Genomic DNA, 14,411 nt, shown 5'->3' with positions numbered 1-14,411 from the left:
AAAAAGAATATTTACAAAGTTTATTAATTCTTTATGTCAGAGTATTTACCCATGGCTTTATAAGCTAATGTGGTTATAGAGAGTGGTTCCTAAGCAAACTCAGCTATTGAAAAGAAGACAGCCTGCTGTATAATTAAAAATAGCTATGGTTTTCAAGTGGGAAAATTAGAAATAATTTTAAGCTTGTAGACATACATCAACAGAACTAATACATTTTCTTTTATCATGTCTTCAGGGACAGTTCTCATTAGGTTTGGAAAACTTCTTTGGGTCTCTAGTAGTACCTACACATTTGATGTAAAACATTATCTATTCTACATAATTTTGAATGGACCTATAGATATTTAACTCATGAATGATATATCAACTTCCATCTCAACAGAAATATATTCTATTTATTGAAGGCTTGAATGAGAAATTTTAAAACAGGTATTATGGCAGATTGGTTTGCAGAGGAGGTAGCCAGAAGAGAGATCACACAGTAAAATATTCTCAATAGTTCTTAAGAACATGGAAGAAGGTTATTTTTATGCTTGCATTTATATGCCATAATAGTTTTTAGCATTACAGAAATCTTTATGCATCTAGCATTCTGCGTACAATTTACATACACATTACAAGATACTATTACTTTCCAGTAAAACACACTGCACTGAAATATATAACCAGATAAAACCACAGTTACAAACTGGGAGCACACACTCAGTGGAGTACCAAAGGAGGATATTTTAAACACTGACAAATCTATCATTCATTTGGCAATCATTGCAGCCTTCCTCAGTCTAATGTTTCTGGGCATTTTTTTGAAGTATATCTCAAACTAATCATCACAGTTAATGATTTCTGATTAAAATTACCTTGTGCACAATGAGTTCATGAGTGCCATCTGGCAATGTCCTCCCATTTTCCTGCATCAGAGCCACGAAAGAAAACCCAAACAACTTCTTTTCACCCTTTTCTTTTGCTGAAACACACATGTAAATAAAAACATCACCACATCCAGGATTTGGGTTTATAATGTATGTTTTAGATAAAGCAATCAAAACTAATCCAACATGTAAATGCATAATTTGGCTTTTCTTAGGCGTCAGTCCATACTAAGACACGTTACATCTCTTTATTACATAAAATCTCTTCCCAGGTTATGAAATGTCATGTTATTTTTTCTGTGAACTGATACCAAGCTCTGAGAGGTAATAGTGGGATTCTTTCATTTTTGGAGGATAGGGAATAAACTTGCAAGTCCCTTGATACAATGCATTTATTACACATGGGCCCAAAGCTAAACCTTGGACCTGACATTGCAAATTTCTGGGAAAGCTTATATCCATATTGAAGATTAGTAGCTCATAGGTGAAAACTGCATGCATGCATTATATTTTACTTCCACTAATTAACATCTACACTTTGTCATTGCTGTGACTCAGAAATTGTAAACAATTAATAATGTCATTGTTCTAGGCTATGCCAATCCAGGTGTCAAAGGCATGAATAACATTTTGCAGGAAAGTTTAGAGCAAAACAAATCCCTTCTTCAAGCAGTTTACAATTTAAGACTCCAATTCCCCAATATAAGTCCCTATGATTTATACTAACAATACACACAAATACATTCATCTTTCAAACTCTACCTTTTTCCAGCCTCTGCCAATCAAAAAAACCCAACAACAACAAAACCCCACAAGATGCCAGATTCTGTTTCAAAGACAAAACATCGACTGGTAGACTAGATTTCTTATGACAAAAACATGTGTTACAATGCCCATCTACTGTCTACATTGAATAGATTTGGTGATCTCTGTATGCAAGAATGAAGGAACACCAATTTGACATCAGCTGCAGAAAGACACAAAAGCCTGTGGTCGACCACTTCAATGTCCCTGGACACTCCATTGCTGACCTCAGAATTGCTGTTCTGACTGGGAAAAATATTAAAACCCAGTTTGAACAGAAAATTATAAAACAGGACATCATAAAAACTGGACTATATTAAGTATGATTTAAACAGAGAGTACAGATTCTTATCTCATTACTGGAATTAATTTTTGTGACCCCGTTGTTCCTGCGGGTTCTCTGTTTATATGTCTCTCACAGCACTCCTCTTACCTCCTTCTTCCTCCTGCACCCTCCTATTTTTCCACCTATGGTATTCTAATTACTCACTCCACTTTACCCTGATATGTTGTCTTTTCACAATGTCTGATGAAGTAAACTTTGGTTCACAAAAGCTCTCTCTCTCAAAGTAAATCGACAAGAACAACACAGCAGTTGCAAAAGCTGAAATTGCACTTTAGAACAACAAGAAAATGCTCGTTCAAATGCTTGCTTCAGAAAAAGAAAAGATTTTTACCCTACAAATATATTACTTTCACAGCGTTTGATGTTTTGCAAGGTTTAAATGGCTCTTGAGCATTTAGATACACTTTGGGCCACAAACACTTATTTTACTCTTGACCTAATGGGAAAACTCTAAACTATCTTGATATCATTCCTTGATGCAAATATATCTATCTTTGATTTCCTAGCTGCTCTGTAATCCCACAAATGCTTGTCAAAGCAGGCTGTGCTCTCCCTGGAGTACTCTGTCAGCTTAGCCAGTTAGTTTTCATGTGCAAGGCTTCCTTCAAGCAATTTGCTTTTATTGACAGCATGAGAACTGCTGATTGTATATACAGCTTAGTCTGCCTCCTTGTGAAACGTCAGAATTATTTTGCCACTACACATGCTTTTGATTATATTTGCTATTGTTGAAATGTATACAGTGCATGCTATCTATGACGATAGCAGATATTATTAGAATGTGCTGGTACTTGAGGTTTTAGATATGCTGGAGACATGCAACCAAAGGGTAAGATTTGGGCTCACCCAAAGTGAAAAAGTGGTCTAGAGAGATGGTATCAGAGTAAGATGTAGGTATGACACAGGTCAAAGCTTTTTACAATGAGCATATTTTGGCTGCAGTTTTAAGATATTTCTTCTAGAGAGAGAGCCTGGCTTATGCCATCCCCCTGATTTTTTGTTGTTGTTAAATAATTATCTTTATATTATCTTGTTTGGGGCATTCACCTTGGCCCAGGTTCTTCACGTCATCTGTTCTGATGTCTGAAAAACTGATTTTTGCAGGGGAAAAAAAAATGGAATGATCACCCTTGTAGCTCCCCATCACCAGAACAGAGTTCTTATCTCCCTCACAGTGTTGCAGTTATTTTACTCTGACCAAGAATATAGGATGCGAGGACGATTTGATTATTATTAAAGAGAAATTCATAAAAAACAAACTCTCTCTCTCTCTGTATATGTCTACACACACTTACAGAATACTAGGAGATTGAGCAATATATCAAGTAACAAATTTCCCCTCATTTTGGATTCTACTAGCTGGTTTCACTGAAAAGCTCTATTATGAAACTTTATGAAGAGAACTTTAATCAGTTCTCTCTATTCCTCAGATATTATAAAGTTCCATATGCTTAATGGATTTAACACAGAATACAACAATAAATCATGTACAATGCTTACTGGAACAATGTCGGAATTCAAAGCGGATGTGTGCTCCTCTGAATTTATCCACAGGAATAGGAAGTTTCAGTAGCTCAGCCCATCTGGGACTGTTGTTATGATAAAGGACAAAGGAGTGGTACTCACTAGCTGGCAGCTCCCCAGAACCAAAGGAGATAAAATCCTAATGAAGAAAACAAATGGATTAATGGTTTGAAGACATTAAATTTACAACGAGAGTTTCTTAAGGATCAATATTGGAATCAATTTTGTTAAATATTTACATTAACATTTTCATTAGAGACTTTGGTACAAAACATTATAGTGTATGTTAATGAAATCTGCTGAAGAAACAGAAGTTAGGAGGCATCAACAATACAGAAAAGAATTAGAGCATCAAAGAAGAAGAACTATGCAATATTCAGGGCCTAAGTAATAAACTGACAATGGGTACATCTATGTGAAATTAAGGTGAAGCAATAAACTCCTGTTTGAGGAGCTGTTTGAGCCAAAGTAACCTGCTCCTGAGCATGGTGTCTACACGTGCACCCAGGACAGCAGCAATATTAGCCAGGGCAGAGCAGGCCTGGACTGGCAGAGGGCACCGGGGGGTGGAGGCTCCAGGTGGCAGTGTTGGGGCTGGCTGGGGCACAAGGATGCTGAACCTGTGAACCTGTGGGATTAGGCACTAACTAGGAGTTTCAGTGCAACTATTTACTCCACCACAAGATAGTACTGTACCCAACAGTACTATTTTACAGCAGATTTAAGTAGTTTACTGTGCCCTAATACCAGCACATGTAGAAAGTGATGCTTTACTGTGGAGCTAATTAGTTTAATCCATAGTAAAGCACATGTGTAGATGCTCCCAATGAGCCATAAATGCAAGGTGGCTTCATAAGGGCAAATGTGAACCTACAAGGTATTAGATGAGGTACCTGCAGTAGAGATAAGTATACATTAAGCCAGGGGTTTTCAAACGTTTTAAGGAGGGTACCCCTTCTGGTGGGTACTCCTCCTGGTGAGTACCCCCTTCTGGACGTGGAATGGGGAGTGAGTGTTCCCCAGCGCCCGGCTGCCAAGCAAGATGGGGAGGTCCCCCTGTGGCCCAATGCAAAGCGGCAGTGGTGGTGCTTCCCAAGTACCCCCACTTTACTATGCCAGTGCCACATACCCCCTGGGGCCTTCCCAAGTACCCCCAGGGGTATGTGTACCCCCAGTTGACAACTCCTATATTAAGCCACCATATATGGGCCTTGGAGTGTTCTCATCTAAAAGCCTGTGTACAATGGTGCTTTCTTCAAAATCAAAATAAATGAAGTCAAACAGGAATGGGATCAGAGAAGAGATTAGTATAAAGATTAGGGTAATGGACAGTTTACTTCATAACAAAAGAACAAAGCCGTGGGCAGAAGTAGCATTTGAAGTGCTCCAGATGTCTTGGAAGCATTCTAAACTGCAAGCATACATATTCCCACTTGAAAAAGTATTTACAGAATGAATAAAGTACTTAAACTGATCCTCTAAAAGCAAGGACCATTTTGCACCATTTTCTGTGCAAAAATGAAGTTTATTTCCTACCTATGGGGACTTTTTACCATCTTTAATTTTCCCTGAGCCTGATGAAGGGGATGTGAGCCCAAAAGCTTAGAGAAAAAGATTTTTTTTTTTGTGATTTCTTAGTTGGTGAAATAAAAGGTATCCTTCCGGAACCAAGCATTTTAGAGTTTTGCATGCTTTTTTGCCTCAGACCCCAGCACTGCCCCTTTCCCAGCCCCAATAGGAGAGAGTGGGAAAGCAGGGTGGAGAGTCAGTGGGTCCTGACTCAGCTGTCATTGGCCATCTCTGGAGACCAGACGCCACGTGAGAAATCTTCTCTAGCCCCACAGAATAACTTTGTGCCCTGACCTCATTTTACTACTACTTTTTTTTTTTAATAACTAAGCAAGACCATTTATTTCAGCCTTTTCTATACTTTGACATTTCAGATTATCTACCATTAATTAAAACAGGATGTGGTGGTGTTTCTGGCATTTGTATGTGGGTGTGATTTTTACCTCTTTCGGGCAGCTTGCAGGTACCTTGACATCACAGTGACAGGTTCTGACATTGTCTAAACTTCAGACAATGTTATTATAGGGTAGAGGGGGCCAACCTTTTCAGTAAGCATGTCACAAATTATCCCTGCACCCTCCCTGAGTGAAATTTCAATCCCCTTTCCCTGCCCAATCTATTGCTCTTCCTTCTGCTTTCTTCCCTGTGATGCCTGCTTTCTGCTCTGACTTATCTGCCACTGTGATGCTGTTCCCTCCCTGGTCTGTGTGCATCCTACACACAGAGGCTGTCCAAACTGCTTTTAGGACCCATTCCACAGGTTGGCCACTCTTGCTATAGGAAACTGTTTAACTTTTTGATTTGGTACCAATATGGCCAATGGCAAGAGTCTACTGTGGTTTGGTATATTAGCAGTCACATCTTACCATAAATTTCACTTCAGAGGGAGTAAGTGCACAGACATGAACTAACAATGTAAATGAGAGCCAAACTGATCATACAGAAACTGAGACTCCTCTATGCTTCCCATTTACTTCCCAAGTAACAGCTCAGTTGGGGGATTTTAGTTGATTTAGATCAAAAATAAGTTAACTCAACACATGAAAACCTGATAAGACATGATTTAAAAAGGAAGGGACAAGTCAAGATTAACAACAGTTCAGATGCTTGACTAATAATGAAAGTACATGATAAAAGCTGCAGCTTGAAGCACAACCATGTTCTGTCTTGAACTTAAACCTCATCATATTGGGAGTAATAAAGGCAATATCAGACAACAAGTGGCATTTGGTTCCTTAGCTGTTTACTGGTAAAAAGATGTTTCTGAATTGCATGTTCAAAAATTGGGAAGACAAAAAACTCTTGTGCATATGACTGGTTTTGATGTGCAGTGTTTAGCTGAGTCAAATAAAATAATTCAGATAGCAAGCATCTTATTCATAGAAAAGAGAAATTTCTGATTAACACTTCACAGTCCAAATACAAGTTAAATTACTTGCTCAGAAAGGCCAATGACCATATATTTGTAGACAACATACAATCAAATGACGTGGCCAATAAATAGGACAGCAGGCACAGGGTTAATAAACCAAATTTGTCAGAAAATTACATTTGAGAAAATGCAGAGTTAATGGTTAAATATTTTCTCACCAGAGCTCAAAACACAAGCTGTAGTATTGTTTACAAAGACAATTTGCTAAATTCTGTTTTAATTTAGACAGTGCAAATGACAACAGAATAAGACAAATATTCTAATGAACGGGGGGGGGGCAGTTTACTGGCAGGAGGCACCATCATGGGATCATGCATTAGATCCCATGAGACCTTATTGCGGTTGCAGGGGGGAGTCGAAGATCATGATCCTGTGGCTGCGAGGCCAACAGCTGATGGGGCTTGATAGAGCTCGTGCATTCCCTGAACAACCCCTGCTGCAAGCCCCGCATCTGACGTGGACTGCAGGGCTCGCAGTGGGGGCATCACTGGAACACCATCCTCGCTTCACGCCTTGGCAGCTGCAGAGCTCACAGAGGTGGCAGCATTTTCCCCACTGCTGCTGCTGAGAGCCCTGCAGCCCATGATATTTTGGAATTCCTTAATAATTAATTCAATTGAATAAGTAAAGGAACTAGAATGTGTGCCTAACTAAAACAATGTATACAGGGGAAATGCTTACATTAGTGAGAAACAAAAAGTATCATGAAGTGGGAGAAGTTCTGCAAAAATGTACCTTCTTTCAAAACCTTCCACCATTTTAATTAATAGGCTACCTTTGGTTTCTTTGCTTGTTTAGGTTATATAATCAGTTGTAAAAAATAAAGAAAATTTGTAATTTCCAAAGACTTAAAGCCAAGTGCACATGATCTGAATGTTTACAAGTAATTAAAGACAATAGGGTCCAAACAAAGTAATTCCTTATTCCTCATATAAGGAATAGTTCCACTGAATTGAATGGAAGTACATGTCTCCAAGAAAATTTCAATAAGGGGATCAGCATCTGCCTAAGGGAAAATAAAATGAATGAAGTACCTTTAAAATTTGACCACAACTGTCCACAACGTGCATTGTTACTTCCACATTTCTGGCCACACTTTTACCTCCCTTTTCAAACTCTCCTCTTTCTACAGTGATGTATAAATCATTCCTCATTTCACCTATAAAAGAAAAGCATAAACCACAAAATGTATAAGGGTCAAAGGAAAACATATCAATGTAGCTTAATTTTGAGTGGAGGGGGAGAGAGCAGAAAGGAAGGGCAGGGAATGAGGGAAATTGGGAAAGGAAAATGATACTTTATGATACTAAATTTATTTCAAATATATTTTTCATAGTGAAATATCAATCTTGCTTTGGCTCTCTCAAGGAAGGAAGTTATTAAAACTATTTGAGAGCAACTGGACTGAATTCCTAGTCAAACTATACTAACAATGAAGAGCCAAGACAAAATTTCTTTTAAGTCAGTTACTCTCTCTCCTAGAAGTCACATCTCTAGGTTTGGCAATAATTGGGTATATCCTCACATCATTTTAATTTTTTATCAAATGATATCCAACTGGTAGTAGATAGTTATATATACTTTAAATATCCTCTCCAAAGTATTATATTAGATGTTCATTAAGCTGTGACAGTCAATAGTGCACGATATTTATGTGGGTCCTCAAATACATATAACTGACCTACATAAATATTGTGCATGATTGACTACACACACACACACACACACACACACACACACACACACACACACACACACACACACACACACACACACACACACACACTTTAAGAAGTTTCCAAGGACATCTAGTGTTTTTTATTATACAGTATTAAAAAGTACAAATAAATATTTGAAAATAATGATAATACATCAACACCATCTAAGTTCATTATCAACTCTATCTAAGATTCTGCATAATTATTTTAGAGGACAAATCCAATCAACTTAAACTTTTCAGGATACTGTCATGCTTTGTAATTTTTCCTTGCCTTTGTTCTACCTCAGGTAACTTTAAAGCAGCAGAAATACCAACACTACTAGAGAGTACAAATGTTTTAGCATTAATTTGTTAATACGTAAAGATTGTTAATGAAACATTCCCAACAAAGTACCTGTTGAACCCTGCTGAATAACCTATTTCCTACTCTGCCCTTGAAGACTATGCCATAAAAAGACAAGGACAAGGCATTAAATCAAGGTAATTGTGAGTACTCCTGATTATTTTTTAATTTTAGAGAAACTTTATTATGTCTACTTAAAATGACATTTTGTACACTTTGTCCAAAAAAATTAGTACAGGATATGACTAATGACTGAAAGACACGTGGGATATTTTCTTAGCATATGTTTTCTCTTGCATCAGTTCAAGTCAATGCTATTTCTCATTTTCATGAGTTTTACTTTAAAGAAAATGTTAATAAGCATTTTTGTTATTAAAACGAGACTTACAAAACTATTTTTGGCATTGAAATGGGATCTGTGGACCTCCTTTAAAGATCAACTACCATTCTGGATGCATCTATGCTACTTTTAACAGTTACATTCCACAGGGAGGAAAATACTACATATTTTCCATGTGTCCTGAGTAGAAACACAAGCCACCAACTTGCACATTTTTCAGGTCCTAATGAGTTGGAAATGTAGTTGAAACCACATATGCTGTGAGTTGTTTAGGAGTTAGATGTAAAACAAAAAAACAGTTCTAGAATGCTCAAAAGGCTTCAAAAAGGTGATCTGAGTTTCAAGTTTCTAACACATTTCCAAACTAATTGTACAACTGGTTTTTTTGTTTGTTTTTTTTACAATAAGAGTCTAACTGCATGGAAGAAAGAACAAAAGAGAAGGATGTACCCTTCATAACAACACCTTGCTACCAGCTGAGTGAACTTTAGCAGACTTCAGAGCCAAGCGCAAAAGGCAACAATTTAGACAACAGACTTCCTGATCTAGACTTCCTTAGGAAACGCTATCTTGGTTTCAAAGTCTTAGACAAAGCAAGATGTATGAGTCACCTTAGAGTAAAAAAAACTGTTTTCCCTAGCATCCTCGAATCCAAATGCAAACAATGCAGAAAATATCCTCAATTCAAGCTAGCTCCTAGTTCAGCTCCTGAGTGAGGGGCTTTTTATCTCCTGCTGGGGAGAGCAAGTGCAGCCTGAAGTTCAAAGCAGCAGAACAGACACACCTGCTTCTAAAAACCCCTAGCCCATCACAATAAGACACTAAAAAGACAATAAAAATTTGAAGACAAACACTAGAACTGGCTGGAAAATGAAATTTCCATCTCATAGAGAAGGGAGATTCTTTGGGGGAGGGGGACATTCACCTTGATATGGAACATATAGCTAACAAATATAATAAAGATTTTTTAGGACAGAAATTAAAAAAAAAATCTGTATTTCATAGATCTGAAACAGAATTTTGGCTCAATGCTTTTCCTGCTAAAAGGCTCCTGTCAATTTCCCTTTCTTTGTATAAAAGTGTGATCATTTCAGATTTTCTCTGACAGAAAAATCACATTTTTTGTAATGTGGAAACTGAAAATAAAGCTCTTTAATTTTGCCACATGATAAACATATCACGGTTAACCCCATGAAGGGGCACAAGGTTGATGCCCCTTGCTCTGAAATTAAAAAACAAAACCAAAAAACCTTCAGCTTCTGTATCAGCACAGCCACGCTCTGCATAGAAGAGACAGCTACAGCTACAGTCCCTTTGAATCAGGACAGAGGCATGAGGCCTGATGTTGCTGTCAAATGGAGTTTGTCTTTTGTTACCATTTCTGTTTCATAAAATGAGCAGATTATGTTCAGAAGTTTATATTCTATATACAAACTGACCTGTAAGGCCCTATCTGACACTGGTTGGCTAGAAGGCAAGAGTGCATTGTTGTCTGCTTTCTCTTCCTTTCTTTCCAAAATTAGAATTAAAACCTAAATACTAAATGCCATAGAACTGAACGTCTTCATCTGGTCATCCAGCTGAATGGTTAAATCTCTGTGGAAATCATTTGAAAATACAAGTATTCAGGCTAATATTAATGAATGCTTGGAAAACAGCAATGTGCCTAATAATACAGCCTTAACAACTGCATGAATTCTGAGTGCTTGTTGTATGGCCATGGGCATTTCTAAGTTAATTCTATTACAAAAGGTGCTAAATTTAAACATCTGGAAAGTTAAATAAAAATTTGTATTACAGAATGCAGACAGTGGAAGTATCTGCTTCTTCAGATGACCCTGCTGACCCAAAAGAAAACGCCTCCAGAGTACAGTTCACAGGCTGCAAAAAATCGTATTGCCGAGAAGCCTAGAACAAGTACAGGTGCTGTAGAGAACAGGCAGAAGATTGGTCTTCCTGCTTAACAAAGACAACAGAAAAGACTGAATACAGGGTAAATAATATCAGACAGGATAGTCTGAGTTGCTTGTATTGAGGGAAAAGGTATCTGCAGGAGCTGATTTGGAAGGGACCAAAGAGGGATGTGCTACAAATTAGGCTGAGGAGAAAAGGTTGATGGGCAGCAGAATTGCACTGCCAAGATTCACTGTGAATATACCAATTGATGGTGCTCAAATTTAATGTCAGTCATGTTTTTATCTCAATTGGTCTTTTATACAAAATTCATACTGATCAGTAACTATAGTCCAAACAATCCACTGCTTAGTGGTAAGCAGGCATTGGGCTACCTACTGTAACCACAAAACTACTGATTGTCCTTTCAATAAAACATCTGTTAATAACATATTAACAATTTATAAATGGAATCTTACAAGAAAACATAACAGACGAATCTATGATTTTCAGAGGGAGGAAGAGATTTTTATTGGATTTTGGCTGTAGTGAAGAGGGCAAAGACAATTATTTTCATAATAAAGGAATCAACAATTTAACTCTCCAGAGACAGCAGAGGCCCATAGAGCAACATTTAGAACCTTGGAAACTTTCTGTTGAAAGACAATATTTTAAGATGAGGAGTGAAGTTTTCAAACTATTGGCTGCAGTCAAAAAATTCAAAGGCAATCATTCCTGCCAAAAAGGGAAGATATTTTAGTATCAAGCTGGAGAAAGCTTTGTCATAAAATCCCTACAATTTTATTATGTAGCAATGTAACAAAACATAATTTGTTTTGTTTTGTTTTTCTTTTAGAAGGAAATCACCTCTCTCTGACACTCTTACAACTTTGTAATTGTGAAAGGAGTTGCTGCTAGGCAGCAAATTTGCAATTAAATACTTCAGTTATGCAGTATTATAGACATATTTGAATAAGAACGATATTTACAAAGAGTATTTTAATTGAAAAATATTGGGGATATACTGGAGATTTTAGAAGTTTAAGAGAGACAAAATGAACAAAACAAGCAGTCAACACCCCCTCAGCCTAAATCAGTAAAAGGTAAGACTGGACGTAAATACAGTGATGACGACTATGAGAAAATTAAATGCCCATTTCAGAATGCATGGAAAACTAAATATTCCAGGTTTTAATATCAGAAATATTATAAGTTTTGTGTGCTTTCCAGAAAGTGTGAAGAGTTGTTTTTTTGTTTGTTTTTTTTTTAAATAAGCATTATGCTTTTAAAAGTTAGCTTTGGCATTACAACCCTCATTATAAGCCATTTTGTACACAGAAATGGAAAATATTGTATGGTCCACAAGAAGCTTCTCTTAGGCTTCTCTTCTCTTCCTCTTAGACTGCACTGTAAAATGCTACATCAGACTAAAAAAATCTTTTGTTTTACTCAAGGCATGATTCCGTCATCCTGCTGCGTGTGCACCAAAAAGTGGCATGGGTAGCCCCTGTGTATGGCTCAGGGCAGACTGGTGATGAACCAGGGAACATGGGACATGGGAGAAGAAAGAGTAAGAGGTCGGATAGAGGAAAGAAGTCGGGTCAGAGTAACACTGGAGGAGGGTACAAGCTTACCTTGTGGCATGCTTACCAAAAACATTGGCCCCAATGGTTTATGCCAAACCTTAAAAAACATTATTTCAGTTTTAAAGGCTTATGCTGTGACTTGCAGGGCAGAAATGAGGGTAAAACACAGTAGCAGCCCCAACATTTACTAGCAAAACATCTCCGAAATGTATACAGAAAAGCTTGGTTTATTACCCATCTTGCTGATGAATAGAATGACAGGGGCAGAGTTCATGTACATAAGACTAGTAAAGGTCAGGGAACTTCGATTCTCTTTCTTGACAGAGCAGACAAGGGCCTCGTACAGATAATTCAGTTTCTCCATGCTGCTCCATGACTGTACAGAAACCACGAGTGTACAGATTTTCAGGCTTTTTCTTCCAAAGTAAAAATGGCCACTCCAGGAGAAAAACAACATGGGAACAACCAGGACTAAATCACTCCAAGAAAAATTTCTCCTGGGGGAACGAATATCTGTACATGCTGTGGCTTCAATCAGAAGAGAATACAGTCCTCTAGCATTTGCCTCCTGGCTCACCCTCCCCACCACCCACTCCTGGTATGTCACTGGCTGGATGGTGATGCCCTGGGAGAGAGCAGCACATGCCCCCTTCACAATCTCCACACAGGCTGACTCTGAGCAGTGCTCTGCTGCACTACTGTCATCTGTTACCAGGCACACAAATACAGGCTGGGATATTTGCACAGGGGAACCCCTGCCTTGCAGTGTCAGCATTGCAAGTTCTCCACTCCCAGATCCTCAAATGTCTGTACATGCATGTTGGCACCTTCTTCTGGGCAGACCCAAACCCTCAAACTGACAATGACCGCTCCATTTGATAATATGCAAATTTTACTGATACATAGTGATAGCACATAAGAATAATGCAGGCAAGGCAAACAACTCTTTATCTACCAGTCGTAGAGCTGTCACAGAGGGAAGGTACATCTGGCCAGTACACAAGCTTCACCCTGAGGTTCTCTCTTGAATGTCAGATGTCAGCAACCTGGAGGTTGACAGCTGAGGCCCTCCCTCCCCGTCCATACAGTGGGTGAGATGGGCTGGTGGTAAGCCCTCTATACATAGTGGCCTCAGGTTTCCCTCTTGGAGACCCTTTGGTGTCCTGAAATCCCTCCTTTTGTATCCTCTCTCCCTTCTGATGGCTCTTCATCTCTAGGCATCACTGATTGGTATCCCTGTGGTTGTCATACAGTCCATGCTCTGTCCTGCCACCATAGGTTTGTGAAACAAAGGACTATCATATGCACACATATCTTAATTTGGGCATTTACTGGTCTCTGTCCATCAAAGTTGGAAATCCCAAGGGCTCTGCAGTTTGGCACTGTGACTGTGCAGTTTGGCACTTCTTTGCACTGCCAGCTTTGTGTCCATCCAGCTGGGGGGGGGGGGGGGGGGGGGCAGCTGGCCATCAGCACCCATTCTCCCACAGTGCACAGTGGCAGCGCTGAGTGTATAGATGACAGCGGGAGCGGGAGCCATGTGCAAGCTCCCTGCACCACCCCCGCATGCCAGGGGTGTAGACGGTGCTGATGGCTGCCTGCATGTGCAGCTGGTGGCGCGGAGAAGCAGGAATACTTGGACATAGGAAAGCACCACCTGGTGCCTGGCGGTGACACAGCATGTATAGATGGCAGCGGTCACCGCATGCGAGCTCCCTGCACCGCTGGCTTCATGTCCAGCTGTCTGTCAGCAACCCCCCTCACCCCCCCAGCCGGCAGTCATCACCCCCAACCTGCCACCCCCGCATCCGGAAAGGGTACCCACCAGAAGAGGTACCCTGCCTTAAAAAGGTTGAAAACCCCTGTTCTAATGAATATCTATTTTACCTACAAACCTGTTCCCTAAAGCAAAACTCTAAATAACATTTTCTAGCAAGCAATGTAACTCTCGGTAAGTTTTTCTACTGGGAGAACAAACCTGGGAG

At 39.1% G+C, this 14,411-nt stretch overlaps 1 protein-coding gene across 2 annotated transcripts in view; it reads right to left on the bottom strand.

The window, feature by feature from the left end:
* Positions 1-14,411, bottom strand: part of DOCK4 (dedicator of cytokinesis 4) — a 483,151-nt gene that overhangs the window by 160,110 nt on the left and 308,630 nt on the right. For both annotated transcript variants that reach the window (XM_019514562.1, XM_019514563.1), the window contains exons 14-16: positions 7,579-7,703; positions 3,520-3,682; positions 858-964 (exon numbers count right to left, since the gene is read on the bottom strand). In XM_019514562.1, coding sequence (XP_019370107.1) covers positions 858-964; positions 3,520-3,682; positions 7,579-7,703 — 395 coding nt within the window. The remainder of the gene's footprint in view (positions 1-857; positions 965-3,519; positions 3,683-7,578; positions 7,704-14,411) is intronic.

The sequence above is a fragment of the Gavialis gangeticus genome, unplaced genomic scaffold (genome assembly GCF_001723915.1).
Source record: "Gavialis gangeticus isolate Ggan-Ray unplaced genomic scaffold, GavGan_comp1, whole genome shotgun sequence".
Lineage (NCBI taxonomy): Eukaryota > Metazoa > Chordata > Crocodylia > Gavialidae > Gavialis > Gavialis gangeticus.
The sequence above is the reverse complement of the archived record's forward strand: the minus strand, read 5'-3'. Positions and strand labels throughout refer to the sequence as shown.